Genomic DNA, 24,181 nt, shown 5'->3' with positions numbered 1-24,181 from the left:
GCTAGTTGTTTAGCTACTTAAAGGCTTAATTATACTAGTAAACTGAACAAATTGGTGTACTTTAGGTTACAAGGGTTCTTTTGCAAATCAGCTGAAGGCATTTAAAAAAAGATGTTCATTTAAAGAGAATTTATGGGTGCTAACATATAGTTCAGTTTTTTAGTTTTTAATGGTCTTCTTAGAAACCTGAAGTGATCTACTTTTATCAAACAGTGGTTTATGTTGAGAATGATATAATGCTTGTTTTTAAAAGATGTAATTATCTTCAGCATTCCAGCTGGAATCATTGTTTCTGATTCTGTCATTTTGGGAGATAATAATGGAATGGTGAGGGGTGTGTGGAGAAGCAGGAAAAGTAATATTCCTGCATTTTAAACAAATTGAAAACTCTTTATTTTAAAGCACCACCATTATTATCTTAATTGTGCTAATGGAAATTATGCTTGACTAGCAAGTGGACAGTAACCCAGAAAGGTGGAGGACATGCTATTTTAATTTACAGCTTTGATGAGAATCACCTTGGATTATTTTTAATGCTTGAATTTTAATATTATAAGGGACAAAGGATAAAGTTAGAATGATTAAATAAAAATATTTGGAATGATGGATGACAAATGTTTTCTTTGCAGAAGTTAAAGGAATAGTTTTGAAAGCAATTGTCTAAAATGCAAATATGTAGATGCTTTTGGAATAATTTAAGACTTAGTTCAAAAGTAAAAGTAATACAGTAATTAATCACTTTTACAAATTTTGTGTTTTGTTTTACCTAACTTTTTATTTTGAAAAATTTCAACAGTACCCTTAAAACCACTTAAAATGGTCAACATTTTGCTGCATTAGGGTTTTTTTCTCTCAGTATTTTCTCTTTAATCATCTGAAAATAAGTTGTAATATTGAAACACTTGACCTCCAAAAACATCATTATGTATCTCCTAACAAGACCTTTCCCTGCATAACTAGATTACTATTGTCACACCAAGAAACTTATTTTTTATTGGAATATAATTGCTTTATAATATTGTGTTAGTTTCTGCTGTATGAGGAGGTGAATAGACTATATGTATACATACATTCTCTCCCACTTGGGCCTCCCTTCCCCTCTACCTCCATTCCCACCCATCTAGGTTCTCACAGAGCACAGAGCTGAACTGCCTATGCTATACAGCAGATTCTCACTAGCTGTCTATTTTATACATGGTAGTGTATATGTTAATCTTAATCTCCCAGTTCATCCCACCCTCCCTTCCCCTACCTATGTTCCACATGTCTGTTCGCTGCATCTGTGTCTCTATTCCTGCCCTGGAAATAGTTTCACCTATACCATTTTTCTAGATTCCACATACATGCATTAATATACAACATTTATTTTTCTCTTTTTGACTTACTTCACTCTATATGACAGACTCTAGGTCCATCCACATCTCTACAAACGATCCAGTTTCATTCCTTTTTATGGCTGAGTAATTTTCCGCTGTATGTATGTACCATATCTTCTTTTTTAAGAAAATTAATTAATTTTATCTTTGGCTGGGCTGGCTTTCCCTAGTTGCTGGGAATGGGTCCTACTCTCAAGTGGCAGTGCTTGGGCTTCTCACTGTGGTGGCCTCTCTTGCGGAGCATGGGGTCCTGGGCGCTCAGGCTTCTGTAGTTGCAGCTCATGGGCTTAATTGCTCCCTGGCATGTGGGATCTTCCCAGACTGGGGATGGAACCTGTGTCCTTTGCATTGGCAGGCAGATTCTTAACCACTGGGCCACCAAGGAAGTCCCTGTACCATATCCTCTTTATCCGTTTATCTGTTGCTAGACAGTTGACATTTAGGTTGTTTCCATGTCCTGGCTATTGTAAATAGTGCCGCAGTGAACATTGAGGTACGTGTGTCATTTTGAATTATGCCTGGATTTTCTCAGGGTATAGGCCCAGTAGTGGGATTGCTGGGTCATACGGTAGTTCTGTTTTTCGCTTTGTAAGGAACCTCCATACTATTCTCCACAGTGACTATATCAATTTACATTCCCACCAACAATGCAAGAGAGTCCCCTTTCCTCTACACCCTCTCCAGTATTTATTGTTTGTAGACTTTTTGATGATGGCTATTCTGACGGGCAGTTAGAATGTGGTACCTCATTGTAGTTTTTTTTTTAATACATATATTTGGCTGTGCCGGGTCCTAGTTGCCGCCCTCAGGATCTTTGATCCATCTTCCTTGTGGCATGCGGGATCTTTAGCTGCAACATGTAGGATCTAGTTCTTTGACCAGCAATTGAACCTAGGCCCTCTGCAGTGGGAGGGGAGGCTTAGCCACTGGACCACCAAGGAAGTCCCTCTCATTGTAGTTTTGATTTGAATTTCTCTAATAATGAGCAGTGTTGAGCATGTTTTCATGTATATGTTGGCCATCTGTATATTTTCTTTGGAGAAATGTCTGTTTATATCTTCCACTATTTTTGATTAGATTGTTTTTTGTATTTTTTTTTTGACATTGAGCTCCATGAGTTATTTGTGTATTTTGGAGATTAATCCCTTCTTGCTTCATTTGCAAGTATTTTTTCTTAATGTTGATGCAGTGATATATAAAATAGGGTCACTCAATTTAGCAAATAAAAATAAAGTCCAGATAAACTTGAATTTCAGATAAATAATGGTTTTTTAGTGTGTGTATGTATGTCCCATGCAACATTATATGATGTCAGTGTGAAACTCAAATTTAACTGGGCATCCAGTATTTTATCTCATAAAGTAATTAATATGGGCTAAATATGAAGCCCATATTTAAATTTCTTCAGTTGTCCCCCAAATGTTCTTTTAAATATGTGTGTGTATGTGAATCCAGTAATCATGTTTTATATTTGACTTTGTCTAATAAAATTTTGATAGAATAATTATCAGGTATTTACTTTAAAAATATAAACTCATGTTCAAAAGATTCTTTGTGTGAAAGTGGGCTTTCCATGTATATGAAATTAAAACCATAAAATTTTACTTAATTTAGTGGTTTGGAGTGTCATCACCAACATGTATAACAACTAGGATCCCAAACACTTGTGATATTAGCACATTTCCTTGTTGGACGACTGGCAATTCAGTCATATTGTTTAAAAAAATTTTAATAAATTGTTTATGACAGCTGCTTTTCTTGTTGTCCTCCCTTTTGGTTTAGTATTATCGTATTCTATCACTTATTATAGTAAGTCTCCTAAACTTGAGATGCTCCCTTGAGTCATCACCTGTGAGTTCAGTTGTTTTTTAGGTTCCACACGTGAGTTCATACATTGTCTTTCTCTGTCTGATTTACTTCTCTTAGCATAATGCCTTCAGTGTCCATCGGTGGTGTCACGAATGTCAGAATTCCTTTCTTTTTTAATGGTTGAATAATTTCCATTATGTGTGGGTGTGTAACACTTCGGTTGTTTCCATTTTTTGGCTATTGTAAATAATGCTGCAATGAACAGGGAGTTGTAGCTCTCTCTTTGAGCTAGTGTTTTCATTTGGATAAGTATCCAGAAGTGGAATTGCTAAATCGTATGGTAGTGCTATTTTTAATTTTTTGAGGAACCTACCTACTGTTTTCCACCGTACCGTGGCTGTACCAGTGTACATTCCAGCAGTGCATGAGGTTCCCCTTCTCTGCATCCTCAGCAGCACTTGTTTCAAGCAGGGGCTCCTCTGGTTGCAGTGGGAGGGCTTCTCACTGCGGTGGCTTCTCTTATTATGGAGCACGATCTCTAAACACATGGGCTTCAGGAGCTGTGGCTCCCGGGCTCTAGAGCACAGGCTCAGTAGTTGTCACGCATGGACTTAGTTGCTCCGAGGCACGTGGAATCTTCCCAGACGAGGGATCAGATCCATGTCTCCTATGTTGGCAGGTGGATTCTTTACCACTGAGCCACCAGGGAAGCCCTGGAGACCTGCTTTATCTTGCCCTCCTGATTATTTTGACTTAGTGTTCAGCTTGGCTTATGTCAGAGTAGCAAACTAGCATCACATCTGTGCAGCGTACTGCCCAGAAGACAAGAGCTCTTTCACCTAGAAATGAATAACAGAGCTCTCCTTGGTTGAACTTAGTCATAAATTTACCCCTGAAACCCTCATCTGGTTGTGGAGGGTAGAGCAGGGAGTAGGACCGTTCTCATCTAAAGGACGTGACGGCTGCACAGTTGTATAAGATTGTTGAGAAGAGTCTGAAAGCCCTGAGGAGTACCCCTCCATTTTGTCAACAAATCTATTTCACTGGTTAGTTTACTGTGTCTCTGAACAATTCTCTAGAGCCTTCTTAGCTCCCTTCGAGCTAAACTACGCTTCCCCCATCACTTTCAACAGATGTCTACGTCTTTATAAAGAGAAAACAGAAGGCATTGTGTTGGCCCTCCTTCAGCCTCCTATATGAAGTTGCAATCCCAGAAGTCTGGGTGAATGTGAAGGAATGTGAAAGAAAGTCAGTATCTTAGTATGAGTTTTTTCTGTTTTTAGCTATCCTTCCATATTTATTTTTAATTTTATTCCATTAGGTAGGAGTACAGTGATTCTTTGAAATATATTGAGATTTCTTCTATTGCTTAGAATATGAACAGTATTTGAAAATGTGCTCCCTGTTCTTAAATGTATTCTTGATTTGTTTGGTAGAGTTTATATAGATATGAAATAGCTTAAGTGTACATTAATGTTCAGATCTTTGAGAGGGGTGTGTCAAAGGGTGTGATGTTTCTTCTTTTGTGATCCATAGGTTTGGATAGAGGTGGGTATCAGTACATGAAGTTTGCAGTCTTCAGTGTGAGTGAGTGGGCCTTGTGATTAGACATGCAGAGGTGGGCAGTGGATGGGAACTCCCCTGTGCTGTGCCCTGAATCCAATAGATAAGGAAGCAGCAGGGTGTACGCTTGATGTGGCTTCAGTTCAGTTCAGTTCAGTTCAGTCGCTCAGTCATGTCCAACTCTTTGCGACCCCATGAATTGCAGCACGCCAGGCCTTCCTGTCCATCACCAACTCCCGGAGTTCATTCAAACTCATGTCCATCGAGTCAGTGATGCCATCCAGCCATCTCATCCTCTGTCGTCCCCTTCTCCTCCTGCCCCCAATCCGTCCCAGCATCAGAGTCTTTTCCAATGAATCAACTCTTCTAATGAGGTGGCCAAAGTACTGGAGTTTCAGCTTTAGCATCATTCCTTCCAGAGAAATCCCAGGGCTGATCTCCTTCAGAATGGACTGGTTGGATCTCCTTGCAGTCCAAGGGATTCTGATGTGGCTTATCCAGAGTCATATAGCTAGTAAGTAGCAGAATCACAATTTGTACCAAGATCTTTTCAGTTCAGCTCTCCTACTCTTTCCTTGTGGAGGTAGGTGATAGTTTTCCACTATCTTCCAACATCATCCTTATGCTTACTATCTGCAGAGTCTATAATACAGTATCACTGTATCCCTATCAAAAACCCATTAAAGAAGGTGTCATGATCCTACTTCACAAATTCCCTAAGATATAGTTAATATGACAAATTTTACAGCTGGTCACTTGAGAAACTTACGTTCAGATTTCCAAGTTTTTGTCTAGTGTGAAGTGTGTATATTTTAGAGATTGGGTGTGTATCAGAGTTCTGGTAGGAAACTGTTCACAGCAGTTTCAAATAAAGACTGAATCAAGAAATGACTTAAGAGAGTCATGGGCAGGGCAGTCCTAACAGGAAACCAGGGCATGGAGGAGTGAAGGAGTAGCCTGCAGAGAGCTGGAGCTGTGGCATGAGGACCTCATGGCTCTGGAGGGAAGCCTCTCTGCCAGAGACAGCCTGGAAGCAGGGAGGCAGCGGGAGAGAATGACCAGGCTTTCTCTCCACCCCCTCCCTCCTGTCTCCTACAAGCAGTGCCTCCCAGAGGCTGAACCCAGCTGGCAGCCAGCTAGCAGCCAGCCAGCAAGGTTCCCCCCCCCCCCCCCCCCCCCCCGCCCCGGGATAGAGAGCAGGTCATCGGAGGCTTGTTGGGGGATGGGAGCATGTGGCGCATCCCAGCACCCAGCACCTAGGACCTAGGCCAGGGTGGCGTGCTCTGAGACATAAGAACACGATACAGGAAATTAAAACATTGAGAAAGGGAATTTAATGGACCTGAAAAATAGGGTAAATTGTGAGAAAATGTAAATTAGAAGCATATAAATGATGTGGGTTCCTGTGTAGTTATTTTGAAGAAACTGTGAACCTAACTCTCCTTGAATTCACTACGATGAATAAAGAACTTAGAAACTTCTTTAGGACCCATTTTACAGCCTTGTAAATAGTTTTACTGTTCTCCATTCAATCCTCTGACTTTCCCATTAAAATATAGATTTTTAATCCTTTGAAATAATTTCAATAATTTTTGGAAGACTGAAATTTTATTAGGAGAAAATCAGCCTGCCTCTCCAAGTAAAAATGCTTGGTGCATATAATACAGTTTAGATGGGTGATATCTAACATTTATCATTAGGGGAGTATCCATTGTGTTTATCAACTTCTTTGGAGTAAAATCTTTCTTTGGAGTAAAATCTGCATCTTAAATAGTATTTATGCTATACTAGATATCTGTGATTTCACATCTTTTCCTTTGGTACTCTATAACCATCTGGTACCTCTTTATCATCTTCTAAATGTTGCCTTAAATATAATATAAATTATATATGTAATATATAATGTACTATGATGGTGGTGGTGGTGGTGGTTTAGTTGCTAAGTTGTGTCCGACTCTTGCAACCCCATGGACTGTAGCCTGCCAGGCTACTCTGTTCATGGGATTCTCCAGGCAAGAATACTGGAGTGGGTTGCCATTTCCTTCTCCAATAATGCAGTATAATATTTGCCAAACTGCTTTTTCAAAAATACATTAAGTTTGGGTAAAAAAGAAGAGAGGCCCAAGTGAGATATATATGTGTGTATATATATATACACACATATATTTGTATTAACACATATATGCATATATATGTGGGGTGTTTTTAGCAGCATTGAGTTCTTGCCATGTCATCCTCCCCCCCTCCCCATCTTTGTTAAATTTTTGCCTTGAATTTCACTGATTAAGCACATGTTGATTATATTCTGACTAGACCCTGGACAATTTCTGCAAATTATGTTCAGTCCAGTTCAGTTCAGTTGCTCAGTCATGTCCAACTCTTTGCGATGCCATGGACTGCAGCATGCCAGGCTTCGCTGTTCATCACTAACTCCCAAAGCTTGCTCAAACTCAATGTCCATCAAGTCGTTGATGCCATCCAACCATCTTATCCTCTGTCATCCCCTTCTTCTCCTGCCTTTGATCTTTCCCAGCATCAGGGTCTTTTCCAATAAGTCAATTCTTTGCATCAGGTGGCCAGAGTATTAGAGTTTCAGCTTCAGCATCAGTCCTTCCAATGACTATTCAGGACTGATTTCCTTTAAGATTGACTGGTTTGATCTTGTAGTCCAAGGGACTCTCAAGAGAGTCTTCTCCAACACTACAGTTCAAAAGCATCAACTATTTGGCGCTCAGCTTTCTTTATAGTCCAACTCTCTCATCCATACATGACTATTAGAGAAAACATAGCTTGGACTAGATGGACCTTTGTTGGCAAAGTAATGTCTCTGCTTTTTAATATACTGTCTAGGTTGGTCATAGCTTTTCTTCCAAGGAGCAAGCGTCTTTTAATTTCATGGCTGCAGTCACTATCTGCAGTGATTTTGGAGCCCAAAAAACTAAAGTCTCTCACTGTTTCCATTGTTTTCCCATCTATTTGCCATGAACTGATGGGACCGGATGTCGTGATCTTCGTTTTCTAAATGTTGAGTTTTAAACCAACTTTTTGGGAATTCTAACATGTATACTGTCATGTAAGAATTGAATCGCCAGTCCATGTCTGACGTAGGGTGCAGCTTGCTTGGGGCAGGTGCATGGGGATGACCCAGAGAGATGTTGTGGGGAGGGAGGTGGGAGGGGGGTTCATGTTTGGGAACGCATGTAAGAATTAAAGATTTTAAAATTAAAAAAAAAATAAAAAAATTTAAAAAAAAAAAAAAAAAAAAACAACCAACTTTTTCACTCTCCTCTTTCACTTTCATTAAGAGGCTTTTTAGTTCTTTACTTTCTACCATAAGGGTGGTGTCATCTGCATATCTGAGGTTATTGATATTTCTCCCGGCAGTCTTGATTCCAGCTTGTGCTTCTTCCAGCCCAGCGTTTCTCATGATGTACTCTGCATATAAGTTAAATAAGCAGGGTGACAATATACAACCTTGACGTACTCCTTTTCCTATTTGGAATCAATCTGTTGTTCCATGTCCACTTCTAACTATTGCTTCCTGACCTGCATACAGATTTCTCAAGAGGCAGGTCAGGTGGTCTGGTATTCCCATCTCTTTGAGAATTTTCCACAGTTTATTGTGATCCACACAGTCAAAGGCTTTGGCATAGTTAATAAAGCAGAAATAGATGTTTTTCTGGAACTCTTGCTTTTTCAACGATCCAACGGATGTTGGCACCTTGATCTCTGGTTCCTCTGCCTTTTCTAAATCCAGCTTGAACATCTGAAATTTCACAGTTCATGTACTGTTGAAGCCTGGCTTGGAGAATTTTGAGCATTACTTTGCTAGCGTGTGAGTTGAGTGCAATTGTGTGATAGTTTGAACATTCTTTGGCATTGCCTTTTTTTGGAATGAAAACTGACCTTTTCCAGTTTTATGGCCACTGCTGAGTTTTCCAAATTTGCTGGCATTCTGAATGCAGTACTTTAACAGCACCACCTTTTAGGATTTGAAATAGCTCAAGTGGAATTCCATCACTTCGACTAGTTTTGTTTGTAGTGATGCTTCCTAAGGCCCACTTGACTTCACATTCCAGGATGTCTGGCTCTAGGTGAGTGATCACACCATCGTGGTTATCTGGATCATGAAGATCTTTTTTTGTATAGTTCTTCTGTGTATTCTTGCCACCTCTTAATATCTTCTGCTTCTGTTAGGTCTGTACCATTTCTGTCCTTTATTATGCCCATCTTTGCATGAAATGTTCCCTTGGTGTCACTGATTTTCTTGAAGAGATCTCTAGTCTTTCCCATTCTGTTGTTTCCCTCTATTTCTTTGCATTGATCACTGAGGAAGGCTTTCTTCTCCATCTTATTCTTTGAAACTCTATATTCAAATGAGTAATCTTTCCTTTTGTCCTTTGCTTTTAGCGTCTCTTCTTTTCTCAGCTATTTATAAGGCCTCCTCAGACAACCATTTTGCCTTTTTGCATTTCTTCTTTTGGGGATGGTCTTAATCTGCCTTCTGTACAGTGTCATGAAGCTCCATCCATAGTTCTTCAGGCACTCTGTCTGTCAGATCTAATCCCTTGAATCTGTTTGAATCACAGCAAAATATGTTGTGAGGAAGTAATCAGTCTGTGACATTGCCAGTTACTTTATGCAAAAGTTGCTTTTAAAAGATTTCTAATATATAAAATGTACTTAGAGATTATTAGGTTGTATGTAAGTTTTCTAATTTGAAGCTGTTTTAAAATTATTGAGGATCATATTGGCTTTTTTCTGGAAAGTTGAAAATAGAATAACCAATGTATAAGAATGGTTCATGTAAGATATTAAAACAAGGCAAATTAAGGAGTTTTGGCAGGAGTAGTTTCTTCTTTCTGTTGAGATTTAAGAATAGATGGAGAGTTAATGTGCAGAAGAACACAGGGAAGGCATCCAGTTGGCAGAATCAAAGCAAAGCAGATTCTTATGCCTAAACTGTGGTGAAGGGGCTGATGAAGTCAGGGCCTGGATTTATAGAGAAAGCTAAGAGACAAGAGAGCCAGAGAGGTTTCTGAGGCATACCAGAGTGAATCCACATATTAAAAAACAAAAGCGTTATAAAAGATCCTGAAATCTAGCTTTTGCAAATGTTCTCTGTCAAATTATCTACTGCTGTGGTTGATGCTAAATGGCATAACCTTTGCTTCCTTCTGCTTTTGTTGTTGTTTAGTCATTAAGTCATGTCCGACTCTTTGACACCGAATGGACTGTAGCCCGCCAACCTCCTTTGTCCGGGGGATTTCCCAGGCAAGAATACTGGAATGGGTTGCCATTTCCTTCCCTAGGGGATCTTCCAGGTATCAAACCTGCGTCTTCTGTTTTGGCAGGTGGATTCTTTAGTACTGAGCCACCTGGGAAGCCCCCTGTCTGCTTTTATCCTCTCTGTACTCTCTTGGATCTGGCACACCTCGGTTTTTACATAGGTGTCTAGGGAACTGTCATAGTGTTTGAAGGTTACTCTTCTAAGTGGAACAAAGTTTAGAATGGTAATTTGTGTTGATAATAATGTTAGGCAAAGAGAAGTTCCATTTTGTATCTTTTTTGAGGCCTTCATCCTCCTGTTTTGGTCTGTACTTGATTGCTTTCTTGTCCCGCTTGTGCCGCTGTGGTTCTAGAGCAACTCTATCTTATCAGGGTGTTCTTCACAGGGTCCCCTCTGTTTCATGGAGCCTAGGTGTTCATCCCATGGACGGAGGAGCCTGATGGGCTGCAGTCCATGGGGTCGCTGAGAGTTGGACACAACTGAGTGACTTCACTTTCACTTTTTACTTTCATGCACTGGAAAAGGAAATGGCAACCCACTCCAGTGTTCTTGCCTGGAGAATCCCAGGGACGGGGGAGCCTGGTGGGCTTCTGTCTGTGGGGCACAGAGTTGGACACAACTGAAGCGACATAGCAGCAGCAGCAGCAGCAGGTGTTCATATTTCTGTTGGGGAGGATTTTTTAAGACCTTATAAATATGGAATGTCAATTTCCATTTTCACACTTGATGCTTAGATTGGAAATCATTGTCTCTCAAATTTTATTCAAGTTTTATCAGTTTTTTATGACTTGTCTCTACCACCTCCCTCCTCCACTGCCTCTCCTTGGGTGTTTGTAAGAGTTTCTTTATTTTACTTGTGTCAGAAGTTTCAGGATTATGACTTGGTGAGCGAGAGTAAGCTGAGTTGCTTCAGTCATGTCCAACTCTTGGTGACCTCATGGACTATAGCCCACCAGGCTCCTCTGTCCATGGGATTCTCCAGGCAAGAAAACTGGAGTGGGTTGCCAGGCCCACCTCCAGGGAATCTTCCCAACCCAGGCACTAAACTGGTGTCTCTGTCTCCTGCATTGGCAGGCAGGATCTTTGCCACCAGCGCCACCTGGGAGGCTCTTGTGACTTGGCATGGGTCTTACTTCTCCCGTGTTGGACGCTTACTCTGTCCTCCTCATCTTGAAATTTCATCCTTCAGATCTGAGAAAAATCTTAGAAAATTTCCTTTTCTCTTTTTTATCTTTTCCCTTTCTGGAATTCCTTTTGGTTAGCTCTTGGACCTCCTGAATTAATCCCATAATTTTCTTATATTTTCCATCTCTTATTGTTACCATTTGTTTTATTTCTGGTACTGTATGTTAAATTTCAAAGTACTCTCTTTTGTTCTTAACATTCCTTTTAGGTGGGGGATAAAAAATATTCCTTTTAAAAATCGCATTTTGTTCTTGCTTTACAGTTTCGGTAACTTATTTTCTTCAGCATCTTAATTATACTGGTTACAGTTTTATTTTGAAGTTCCCCTTTGCAGTTTGTGTAATCTCTGTTTCCTCTGTATATGTACTGTGGTCTCCAACTTTCGTAATGAGAGTTTTTTTTTCCTTCCAATTTCTATTGATTCTGAGCTGTCAAATCATTTTAGTGTCATTTCAGATACTAATGAGCTGATTGAAGGCTGCATCTTAAGAAATTTGTTGACTAGCATACTTGACTGTAAGGTGATCTGATAGGGATCCTGTTCTTTCTTTGGGAGAAACCAACACAGAAGTGCCTTTTTTTCTGGAAACCATTTAGTTTCTCCATAAAAAGTCTTCCAATCTCTTGCTTGCTGGGAATGAGCTAGGCGGCATTGTTTGGGAAGCCCATTTGCAAACGAATGGGACGATTACATGGTTTGTAAATGGTGAAGGAGGTGTAAACTTAAGTTGTGTGACTTCAGAGCTTTGCTCTGAGCTACTGATTCTTGCCTTCTATGTTAAAATCCAAGTGGGGCATCATAGCCTTTTATATCAAGGTTTTTGTACTTACTGTGTGCAGTAACCTGTTTCACTCCTATATATATAGCTTGGTTAGGAACACAATGTATATGATGATATTCATTTATTTACACATTGGAGATTTATAATTTTTTCTTAATTTGCAGCTTTTTTCAAGGAGCAAACCTCCAAGGGGCCTGTATGTTTATGGAGATGTGGGTAAGTGTGTTATAATAAGTTTTAAGTGGTCTAAACAAAATGTTTCCTAGCTTTCACTCAGAGATAACTTCCATTTCTATCTTTCAACCCACCACCAGCAGGAATAGGATGAGGTGAGGTAAAATAGGGAAGAGGACAGGATTGTAGATTTCTTAGTTTTTACTTTTATTTCTCATGGGCTGTGACTGCAGTTGAAGGCATGATTAGTTTAGCATGTTAGGGTGCAAACATTATTTAATGCATAAAGTGAATCAATCTCAGTGACAGAAATCATCTCTAGATGGTTTATTTGATAAATCAGAATCTCATTGCCCAGTGCTGTTTGACTTAAGCTTAATAACTTAAAACAATAAGTTGCTTGTTTTTACTTTTAATTCCCACTAATACTTCTACTCATAATCTGAACTCTTGCCCCTAATTTAGTTATCTTCAGTCTATTGAAGAGTGCACATTCTAATCATATAAATGGTAACATTTCCTTCTTGCGCTTCCAGTCACTGGGCATGAAGACTCATTTTCTTGGAAACTTTGTGAACTGTCGGTTTCTGTAATATGTGGGCGTGCTCAGTCATGTTCGATTCTTTGCAGCCCTGTGAACTGTAGCCCGACAGGCTTTTCTGTCCATGGAATTTTCCAGGCAGGAATACTGGAGTGGGTTGCCATTTCCTACTCCAGGAGATCTTCCTGACCCAGGGATTGAACCATCATCTCTTGCATCTCCTGCACTGGCGGGCAAATGCGCCACCTGGTGAGCCTTTCTGTAATAAATTTTCCTAATCAGTTGTCTTGCTTCTTCCTTGACTTAATTATTGATGAAGTTGTCTGTTTTCTAGTTTCGATTTTCCTTCAACCAAATCCTTTTGTTCTAGTCCTAAACCTTTCCCTAGTTATCCACCTTCACTGATGTCATGAAGGTGGCTCTTCTGTCATCTGGCCTTATGGCTTGCCAATCACTTCTTTATTTGGCATACTCAAAATATTTGATGTAATGAGATCAGTTTTCAGTTCAGTTCAGTCGCTCAGTCGTGTCTGACTCTTTGCTACCCCATGGACTACATCAGTTTTAGTCCTTGACTGATCAACAAGCTTCAGACTTCCCTGTAGCCATAACAAATTTTCACTGTGAGGAAGTGGTGGCAGAGGTTTATTATCTTAGTAAGAATTTTAGGATAATAGGTGTTGAATTGGAGAAGGAAATGGCAACCCACTCCAGTGTTCTTGCCTGGAGAATCCCAGGGATGGGGGAGCCTGGTGGGCTGCCGTTTATGGGGTCACACAGAGTTGGACACGACTGAAGCAACTTAGCAGCAGCAGCAGCAGCAGGAGTTGAATAAGTAGTTACACTGCCTTAAAGGTCAAACTGTTCTTTTCTTTTCTCGGTCCTCTCTCTTACTCTAATGTTTATTAATGCCTCTAAATGCCTGTTTTACATTTATAGATTTCACTTCAGTTCAGTTCAGTCACTCAGTCATGTCCAACTCTTTGCGACCCCATGAATTGCAGCACGCCAGGCCTCCCTGTCCATCACCAACTCCCAGAGTTCACTCAGAGTCGCGTCCATCAAGTCAGTGATGCCATCCAGCCATCTCATTCTCGGTCATCCCCTTCTCCTCCTGCCCCCAATCCCTCCCAGCATCAAAGTCTTCTCTCCAGTGAATCAACTCTTCACATGAGGTGGCCAAAGTACTGGAGTTTCAGCTTTAGCATCATTCCTTCCAAAGAAATCCGCGGGTTGATCTCCTTCAGAATGGACTGGTTGGATCTCCTTGCAATCCAAGGGACTCTCAAGAGTCTTCTCCAACACCGCAGTTCAAAAGCATCAATTCTTCGGCTCTCAGCCTTCTTCACAGTCCAACTCTCACATCCATACATGACCACAGGAAAAACCATAGCCTTGACTAGACGGACCTTAGTCAGCAAAGTAATGTCTCTGCTTTTGAATATGCTATCTAGGTTGGTCATAACTTTTCTTCCAAGGAGTAAGCGTCTTTTAATTTCATGGCTGCAGTCACCATCTGCAGTGATTTTGGAGCCCCCCAAAATAAAGTCTGACACTGTTTCCACTGTTTCCCCATCTATTTCCCATGTAGTGATGGGACCGGATGCCATGATCTTCGTTTTCTGAATGTTGAGCTTTAAGCCAACTTTTTCACTCTTCTCTTTTACTTTCATCAAGAGGCTCTTTAGTTCCTCTTCACTTTCTGCCATAAGGGTGGTGTCATCTGCATATCTGAGGTTATTGATATTTCTCCCGGCAATCTTGATTCCAGCTTGTGTTTCTTCCAGTCCTAGCAAATCTAATAAATGATTATTGTTCAGTTTTTAAAAAGGGAATGATAGAGATTCTTGAAGTTCTTTTATCTTTCTTTCTAAATTATTAAAAACATTTTTATTGGCAGTTAAGCTGCTTTACAATGTTGTGTTAGTTTCTGCTCTATAGGAGAGTGAGTCAGCTATACATACATATATATCCCCTCTTTGTAACTGCAGAGCATTGAGTAGAGTTTCCTGTGCTATGCAGTAGGTTCTCCTTAGTTTTCTGTTTTATACATAATAGTGTATATATGTCAGGCCCAATCTCCCAATTCATCCCATCCACCCTTTCCCCTCTTGGTGTCTATATGTTTGTTCTCTATGTCTTTGTCTCTATATCTGCTTTGCAGATGGGTTCATTTGAGCCATTTTTCTAGATTCCACATATACATGTAAATATATGATATTTGTTTTTCTCTTTTAAGTTTTTGAAACTTGTATGTTTTAAAAATGCGAAAGAAACTCAAACCATTCTTTTTCTTTGTTCATCAGCTAATTGGTATTTCTGAGACCAGTGTATGCTTACTTAGCATCTAATTTATATCAGGTACTTGATCAGGTTTGTGTGTCTGCACCTCTGGCTCTCGCTAGGAGATCTCATTCTGTAGTCATCTCTCATTTTTTTGCCTCTTCGGAGAACATTTACTTCCTGTACCTGTACTTTCATGTTCAGTCATTGCTAAAATCAGAATCTTTGTTTCCCCTGTTTCTTTAACCACTTAACCGTAAATGAAGATGGTTAGTAAAGCACAACAGTTTCCACTTCTGCAAAAGGACTTAAAAAAAAAAGCACAAATGTGGAGGTTGTTGGATTTTAGTTTTGAAAATACAACCATATTCTAACACATTGAAGGGAGGTACAATAAACGTAATTAATCTGAATGTTTGAAAGAATTAGAAGAGATGTGATAACATGGTATATTCACATAGGCTGGATGTGTGGTAATCTTTGGCTATGCACATCTTCATAAAGTAGAGAGGGGAAGAGAAAGGAATTCTGAAACAGGAAGTGAGGTGAACATTTTGGTGGCTTTACTCTTTGGTTTAGAATTCTTACAAAATAGATAATAAAAGATAGGTCAAATTTTCATTTTTGTGGGGCTTGCTGGCTGGGAGAGTAGCCTCGGAAGGTCTTCACAAGCTCTTATTCTTTGTTCTTTTTCTTTTTTAGACTTGGGAAACAAGTATTTGATTTTAAAGAGACTTGATGGAAAAGATGTCTGTTTTATAGCAATCCCTTTTCCTCTCCTTATTCCTGCCCTTGGCTTGGGCTCTGTTATACCCACTTCACTCTGCTCTCATCTTCATAGGCGTGTTGAGATAATTGATCAGATAGGCTAGGGAACCCCAGGAACATTGATATCATCATGGTTCAATCTTGAGATGTTTCATTAACAAAAAGCTTATTATATCTCATGCAAAAACCAAAAGCTGCAGCAGTAGTATTTTGTGGCTTCATTCTTATCCTACAGCTGGCTTTCTTACAGCAAGGTTTCAGCTCTAGCCTAACAGAATGTGTGATGACAGGGTCAATGATTTCTGTCATATATTAGAAGATAATAAAGTCCCCTTTTTGCGGTCTCCTGGTTTAACCTCACTTGTTTCACACTGGTAATTTTACCAGTAGAAAGGTAGACTGGTTGTAAGGTTAGGAGTTGGAAAGTAAAATTCTGCTGAGTGGGAGGCAATGATGGAAGATACCACTTCCAGCTCCTTCTGTGGAGGAGTTGGGGGAGGAAGGTGTCAGCTGTGAAAAGGGTACCACTAGAGGAGGCTCTTGAGTAATCATTTTTGGCTTCCCAGTTATGGGCTTTAAAGTTAGAACTTCGTAGAGTTTACATAGCTTCCCAGGTGGCACTAGTGGTAAAGAACCCTCCTGCTATTGCAGGAGATATGAGATGCAGCTTTGATCCCTGGGTTGGAATGATCCCCTGGAGAAGGGCATGGCAACCTTCTCCAGTATTCCTGCCTGGAGAGTTCCATGGACAGAGGAGCCTGGTGGGCTACAGTCCATAGGGTTGCAAAGTCGGGCATGATTGACGCGACTTATCAGGCACAAGCGTTTTAGGTTTTATAAATGACTCCCCTAGTAAGATTGTCTTATCTTGAGAAAGTTACAAGGTTTTATTTAGGATTCTGTAGATGCCAAAGCAAAATTGTGAGGTAAGGGAAATTTAGTGTTGGTTTCTTCCCTACTTTTCCCCAACATTCTTCCAGTTACTTGACAAATAAGCACTTGCCTTGTGCCAGGTCGTCTGTTGTTTCTGGAAATGTAATGATGAATGAAAGCAGACACAGCCTTTGCTCACTCAAGGTTCACAAGCAGTGGCAATGGCTTTTTTGGACGTGGCTCCCAGTTAGTAGTTTACTTTACATCCTGAGGTAGTATATCCTTGGATGTGTGCACACCACACACATATAAACTTCTTTATCCTGTAGGATTTCCTATAACCTGGACATCGCTGTTGCACACTGAAGTGTGATGTGAGTCTTCCAATTTTGTCATTTTCAAGATTATTTTGGCTATTCTGTCACCTTTGTGTTTCCATGTTCATTTTAAAATTAGTTTGTTCATTAAAAAAAATCCTGATCCTGAGATTTTGACTGGAAGTATGTTAAAGACATGTTTAAGATCAATGTCTGCAGAGAATTGATAACTTAAAATATTGAGCATTTCAATATATCACCATGGTATATTTCTTAATTTTAAAATATTTTCTTTAATTTGTCTCAGTGGTATTCTTTAGTTCGTAGTACAGAGGTCTGCCATGTGTTTCAGTAAATTTATTCCAGTGTCCAGTGTATTTTATGTTTTCTAATGCTATTGCAGGTGGCTTCCCTGGTGGCTTAGAGGTTAAAGCATCCACCTGGAATGCGGGAGACCCGGGTTCAATCCCTGTGTCGGGAAGATCTCCTGGAGAAGGAAAATGGCAACCCACTCCAGTACTCTTGCCTGGAGAATCCCATGGAGGGAGGAGCCTGGTAGGCTACGGTCCATGGGGTAGCAAAGAGTCGGACACAACTGAGCGACTTCTCTGTCACTGTCACTTTCTTTTTCTTTTTTTTTTTTTTACTTTACAAAACTGTATTGGTTTTGCCATACATTGACATGAATCCACCACAGGTGTACATGATGTATACTATCATGTAAGAAACGAATTGCTAGTCTAGGTTTGATATAGGATACAGGATGCTTAGGGCTGGTGCACTGGGATGACCCAGAGAGATGATATGGGGAGGGTGGTGGGAGGGGGGTTCAGGGTTGGGAACTCACTTTCACTTTCAATGCTATTGCAAATGGTTATTGTTGGTCCGACTTTTTGTAACCCCATGGACTACAGTACGCCAGGCTTCCCTGTCCTTCACCATCTTCCAGAGTGTGATCAAACTCATGCCCATTGAGTTGGTGATGCCACCATCCCACCATCTCATCCTCTGTCATCCCCTTCTCCTCCTGTCTTCAATCTTTTCCAGCATGAGAGTCTTTTCTAATGAGTCATGTCTTTGCATCAGATGGACAAAGTATTGGAGCTTCAGCTTTAGCATCAGTCCTTCCAATGAATATTCAGGATTGATTTCATTTGGGATTGACTTGTTTGATCTCCTTACAGTCCAAGGGACTCCCAAGAGTCTTCTCCAACACCGCAGTTCCAAAGCATCAATTCTTCAGTGCTCAGCCTTCTTTGTGGTCTGACTCTCACGTCCATGCATGACTGTTGGAAAAACCATAACTTTGACTAGATGGACCTTTGCTGGCAAAGTAATGTCTCTGCTTTTTAATATGCTGTCTAGGTTTATCATAGCTTTTCTTCCAAGGAACAAGCATCTTTTAATTTCATGGCTGTAGTCACCATCCACAGTGATTTTGAAGCCTAAGAAAATAAAATCTGTCACTGTTTCCACTTTATCCCCCCTCATTTGCCATGAAGTGATGGGACCGGGTGCCATGATCTTCGTTTTTTGAATGTTGAGTTTTAAGCCAGCTTTTTCACTCTCCTCTTTCACCTTCATCAGAAGGCTTTTTAGTTCTTCTTCACTTTCTGCCATAAGGGTGGTGTCATCTGCATATCTGAGGTGATTGATATTTCTCCGGCAATCTTGATTCCAGCTTGTGCTTCATCCAGCCCGGCATTTCATGTGATGTACTCTGCATAGAAGTTAAATAAGCAGGGTGACTATATACAGCCTTGACGTACTCCTTTCCCTTTGGAACCAGTCTGTTGTTCCATGTCTGGTTCTAACTGTTGCTTTTTGACCTGCATACAGGTTTCTCAGGAGGCAGGTAAGGTAGTTTGGTATTCCCATCTCTTGAATTTTCCAGTTTGTTGTGACAAGCTTTAGCAAATGGTATTGTATGTTAACATTTAAATTTCCAATTGATCACTGCTAATATGTAGAATCAATTGATTTTTTGATGACTTTGCTAAACTGAGTTATTAACTCTAGTGGTTATTTGGTAGCTTCTTCAAAATTTTTTTGTGTATGCCATCATGTCTGTAAATAAAAGCAATTTACTTTTTTCCTTTACAATGTCTATGCCTTCTGTTCAGTAGTTCTTTTTCTTGCCTCATTTCATTAGCTAGGATGCTGTACAGTGTTGAATAGAAGTCATGAGAGTGGGTGTCCTTGTGTCAAATTTTAGGGAGAAATGTTCAGTCTTTTCTAGTAAGTATGATGTTGACTATAGGGTGTGTGTGTGTGTGTGTCTGTGTGTGTGTTAATGTATTAGTTTTTTGTTGTTGTTGTTGTGGCAACATATATATATAATATAATATTTACTATTTTAACCTTTTTAACTGTATGGTTCAAAGGCATTTTAAGTACATTGAAATTGTTGTGCAGACATCACCTCTATTTGTCTCCAAACATTTTCATCTTCCCAAACTGAAACTCTGTACCTATTAAACAATAATACCCCACTCTATAACCCGTCCCTCCCAGTCCCTGGCAACCAACATTCTACTTCTGTCTCTAGGAAACTGACTTCTTTCAGTTCAGTTGCTCAGTTGTGTCTGACTCCCTGTGACCCCCATGGACTGCAGTATGCCAGGCCTCCCTGTCCATCACCATCTCCTGGAGCTTGTTCAAACCCATGTCTGTCGAGTCTGATGCCATCCAACTATCTCATCTTCTGTCATCCCCATGTCCTCCTGCCTTCAATCTTCCCAGCATCAGGCTCTTTTCCAGTAAGTCAGTTCTTTGCATGAGGTGGCCAAAGATTTGGAGTTTCAGCTTCAGCATCAGTTCTTCCAGTCAATATTTAGGACTGATTTCCTTTAGGATGGATGGATCTCCTTGCAGTCCAAGGGAGTCTTAAGAGTCTTCTTCAACACTTCAGTTCAAAAGCATCAATTCTTTGGAGCTCAGCCTTCTTTATGCTCCAATTCTCATATCCATATATGACTGCTGAAAAACCATAGCTTTGACTATATGGACCTTTGTTGGCAAAGTAATGTCCTCTGCCTTTTAATATGCTGTCTAGGTTGGTCATAGCTTCTCTTCTAAGGAGCAAGAGTCTTTAATTTCATGGCTGCAGTCACCATCTGCATTGATCTTGGATCACTCACTGCTACTTTAGGCACCTTATATAAGTGGGATCGTATAATGCTTGCTTATCCTTTTGTTTCTGAGTCATTTCATCTAGCATAGTGTCTTCAGGATTCATCCATGTTGTAGTGTGTATCAGAATTTCACGCTTTTTTTTGAGGCTAAATAATATTCTATCATATTGGTTATATACCAATTTTTTTTCTTCATCTACTGATGGATGTTTGGGTTGTTCCCATCTTTTGACTAGTGAATAATGCTGCTGTAAACATTGATGTACAAATATTGTTTGAATCCAAACTTTCAGTAGTTTTGTATATATCCAGAAGTGGAATTGCTAGATCACCTGATCATTCTATGTTTAATTTTTTGAGGAACTGCCATACTGTTTTCCATAGCAACAGCACCATTTTACATTCCCACTAGTAATGTACAAGTTTTCCCATTTTTCCACATCCTTATCAACCTGTTTTTGTTTGTTGTTTTCATAATATCTATCGTAATGGATATGAAGTACTGTGTCATTGTAGTTTTAATTTACATATTTGAAATGTTTTTGAGTATCTTTTCACTGTAGGTTTTTTGGTATTTGTCCTCTGTGAGGTCAAGGAAGTTGCTGCTTTTTCTAGTTTGCTAAGAGTTTTTAGTGTGAATGTGTGTTGAATTTTTTCAAAATTTTTTCAAACATTGTGAGAATTATATAATCTTTAAAAGTTTTTAATGGGAATGTAGTTGATTTACAATGTTGTGATACTTTCTGCTATACAGTGGAGTGAATTAGTTTATATGTATGTGTGTATATATATATATATATATATACACACCCACTCCTTTTTAGATTCTTTTCCCATATAGACCATTACAGGGTACTGAGTAGGGCTCCCTATGCTATACAGCAGGTTCTAATTGTTTTCTGTTTTACATATAATAGTATATATATGGGCTTCCCTGGTGGCTCAGATGGTAAAGAATCCGCCTGTAATGTGGGAGACCTGAGTTTGATCCCTGGGTTGGGAAGATCCCCTGGAGGATGGCATGGCAGCCCACTTCAGTGTTCTTGCCTGGAGAATCCCATGGATAGATGAGCCTGATGGGCTATAGTCCATAGGGTCTCAAAGAGTCAGACATGACTGAGGCAACTTAGTACACAATGCACAGTATGTATATGTCAATCCCAATCTCCCAATTTATCCCTCCCTTCCCCTTATCCTCTGGTAACTCTAAGTTTCTTTTCTGTATCTTTGACTCTACTTCTGTTTTGTAAATAAGGTCACTTATACCCTTTTTTTAAGATTCCACATATAACCAATATCATATGATATTTGTCTTTCTGTTGTCTGACTTCACTCAGTGTGATAATCTCTAAGGCCCCCCAACTTGCTGCAAAAGGCATTATTTTGTTCTTTTTCATTGTTGAATAACATTCCATTGTATATATGTTTCACATCTTCTTTATCCATTACTCTGTTGATGGACATTTAGGTTGCTTCCTTGTCCTGGCTATTGTAAATAGTGCTGCAGTAAACATTGGGGAGCATATATCTTTTTGAATTATTGTTTTCTTTGGGTATATGCCCAGTAGTGGGATTGTTGGGTCATATGGTAATTCTATTTTTAGTTTCTTAAGGAACCTCCATACTGTTCTCCATAGTGGCTCTACTACTTTACATTCCCACCAACAGTATAGGAGGATTCCAGGATTATCTAATTTTTTTTTTTAATTGACAAGTTTCAAACTTACAGCAATTAGTTTAGTTTCCATTCATCATCTCAGTTTGATATAAATATATATGGATATGAGAGTTGGACTATAAAGAAAGCTGAGCTCTGAAGAATTGATGCTTTTGAACTGTGGTGTTAGAGAAGACTCTTGAGAGTCCCTTGGACTACAAGGAGATCCAACCAGTCCATTCCAAAGGAGATCAGTCCTGAGTGTTCATTGGAACGACTGATGTTAAAGCTGAAACTCCAATACTTTGGCCACCTGATGTGAAGAGCTGACTCATTGGAAAAGACCCTGATGCTGGGAAAGATTGAAGGTAGGAGGAGAAGGGGATGACAGAGGATGAGATGGTTGGATGGCATGACCGACTCGGTGGACATGAGTTTGGGTACACTCTGGGAGTTGGTGACGGACAGGGAGGCCTGAGGTGCTGCGGTCCATGGGGTCGCAAAATGTTGGACATGACTGAGCGACTGAACTGAACTGAACTGAATAGTATAGGAGGGTTCCAGGATTCGGAGAAGGCAATGGCACCCCACTCCAGTATTCTTGCCTGGAAAATCCCATGGACGGTGGAGCCTGGTGGGCTGCAGTCCATGGGGTCGCACAGAGTCGGACACGACTGAGCGACTTCACTTTCACTTTTCACTTTCATGCATTGGAGAAGGAAATGGCAACCCACTCCAGTGTTCTTATCTGGAGAATCCCAAGGACGAGGGAGCCTGGTAGGCTGCCGTCTATGGGGTCGCACAGAGTTGGACACGAATGAAGTGACTTAGCAGTAGCAGTTCCAGGATTATCTAATTTTTATACGTTGAATTTTATTGTGACAGGTAGTTAAATAAGTTACTTGCATGCCAGCTTGATTCATTTGAAGTATTTTTTTTAATTGAAAACTTCATTGAGATAATTATAGTTTCAGATGGAGTTATAAGAAGTGATGCAGAGAGATCTCTGTGCACTTTTCTCATTTCCCCGCTAAAGCAACATTTTGCAAAAATGTAGTATAAATATCAAAACCAGGATATTGACATTGATTCAATTCACTGATCCTATTCACATTTCTCCAGTTTTAATTATATAGTCATCCCTAGGTATCCACAGGGTATTGGTTCCAGTAGTCCTCGAGGATCTAAGAATTTGGTAATATTCATGTCCCTTATATAAAATGGCATAGTGCAAGGAATGCACTTGGCCCTCTGTTTCTGGGAGTTCCACATCAGCTGTGCTGTACTCACTTAGGTGTGTATATTTATTTCTATACAGTTTATCACCTATGTAGGTTCATATATCCACTGCCTTAGTCAAGGTACTGAACAATTGTATTACCACAAGAATTCCTTGTATTGCCTATCATTTTATAACTATACCTATTCACCCTCCATTTCTACATCCTGGCAACCACTAATTTGTCCTCCATTTCTAAAATTCTGTCATTTCAAGAATGTTATATAGATAAGAAAGCTTGTAACTTTTTAAGATTGGCTTTCTGTTTTTCACTCACATAATTCAGTGGACCATCATTCAAGTCGTATGTATCACTGTCTCTGGAAATGGCTCGTCTCACAGCTTTCTTTGCCTTGCATCATGAGGTATCACTTTACATGTGAACAGCTGTTATTCAGTGAAGGACTGAAGAGTGCCCACGTGTTGGTTTCTGGGGCTCTTTCATTGTAGAACTGCCTCCTCTCTGGCACTTTGCCTCACAAATTTCACCTGCATTTCTGGACTCCCACAGTCCTGATCTCTTAGCCCAACTCAGTTAGACCTGGGTATTTTACTTGGAGTTCCTCTTTCTGTGCAGCAATCTGAAAAGTGCCTGCAAGCTAAAATCTGGAGTGACATAGGGCTCATCTTCTTAATCCAGTTGTCTGCTGATGGGCAATTGGGTTGCTTCCACATTTTGGCTGCTGTAAATAGTGCTGCTGTGAACACTGGGATGCATGCATCTTTTAAAGTCAGTGTTTTCATTCTTTCCAGATATATGCCCAAGAGTAGAATTGCTGGATCATATGGTAGTTCTATTTTAGTTTTTAAAGCTATCTCCATACTGTTTTCCATAGCTATTGCACCAATTTACATTTCCACCAACAGTGTACAAGGGATAGAACAAGCCATGAGGATGACTGGCCTGCCTGCTGGGGAATGCTGGGTGTGAAGTGAACTTGATCACTTTCAGTGTCCCCAAAGCTCTGGGCTTTCTGTGAGGGAATAGGCTTCCGGTGCATGCCTTGTTAAATGCTTAGGCTGTTGATTCTTTGATTACTAATGTGATCATAGTGCTTAAAAGTTTCAGAGTGTGTGTATTTATTTAACTTTAAAATTATTAAAGTTGGATAATTTAATTATAAAGGTTAACTGTATTTGAATTTAACTG

General features: G+C 39.9%; 1 protein-coding gene across 2 annotated transcripts in view; it reads left to right on the top strand.

Moving 5' to 3' along the window:
- LACE1 (lactation elevated 1) overlaps window positions 1-24,181 on the top strand; it is a 199,784-nt gene that overhangs the window by 36,283 nt on the left and 139,320 nt on the right. For both annotated transcript variants that reach the window (XR_001918535.1, XM_005684597.3), the window contains exon 3: window positions 12,170-12,221. Coding sequence is in view for 1 of the 2 variants with exons in the window: in XM_005684597.3 (XP_005684654.1) it covers window positions 12,170-12,221 (52 nt within the window). In the remaining variant the exon portion in view is untranslated. The remainder of the gene's footprint in view (window positions 1-12,169; window positions 12,222-24,181) is intronic.

The sequence above is a fragment of the Capra hircus genome, chromosome 9, assembly GCF_001704415.2.
Source record: "Capra hircus breed San Clemente chromosome 9, ASM170441v1, whole genome shotgun sequence".
Lineage (NCBI taxonomy): Eukaryota > Metazoa > Chordata > Mammalia > Artiodactyla > Bovidae > Capra > Capra hircus.
This window is presented reverse-complemented; position numbering and strand designations above follow the sequence as displayed.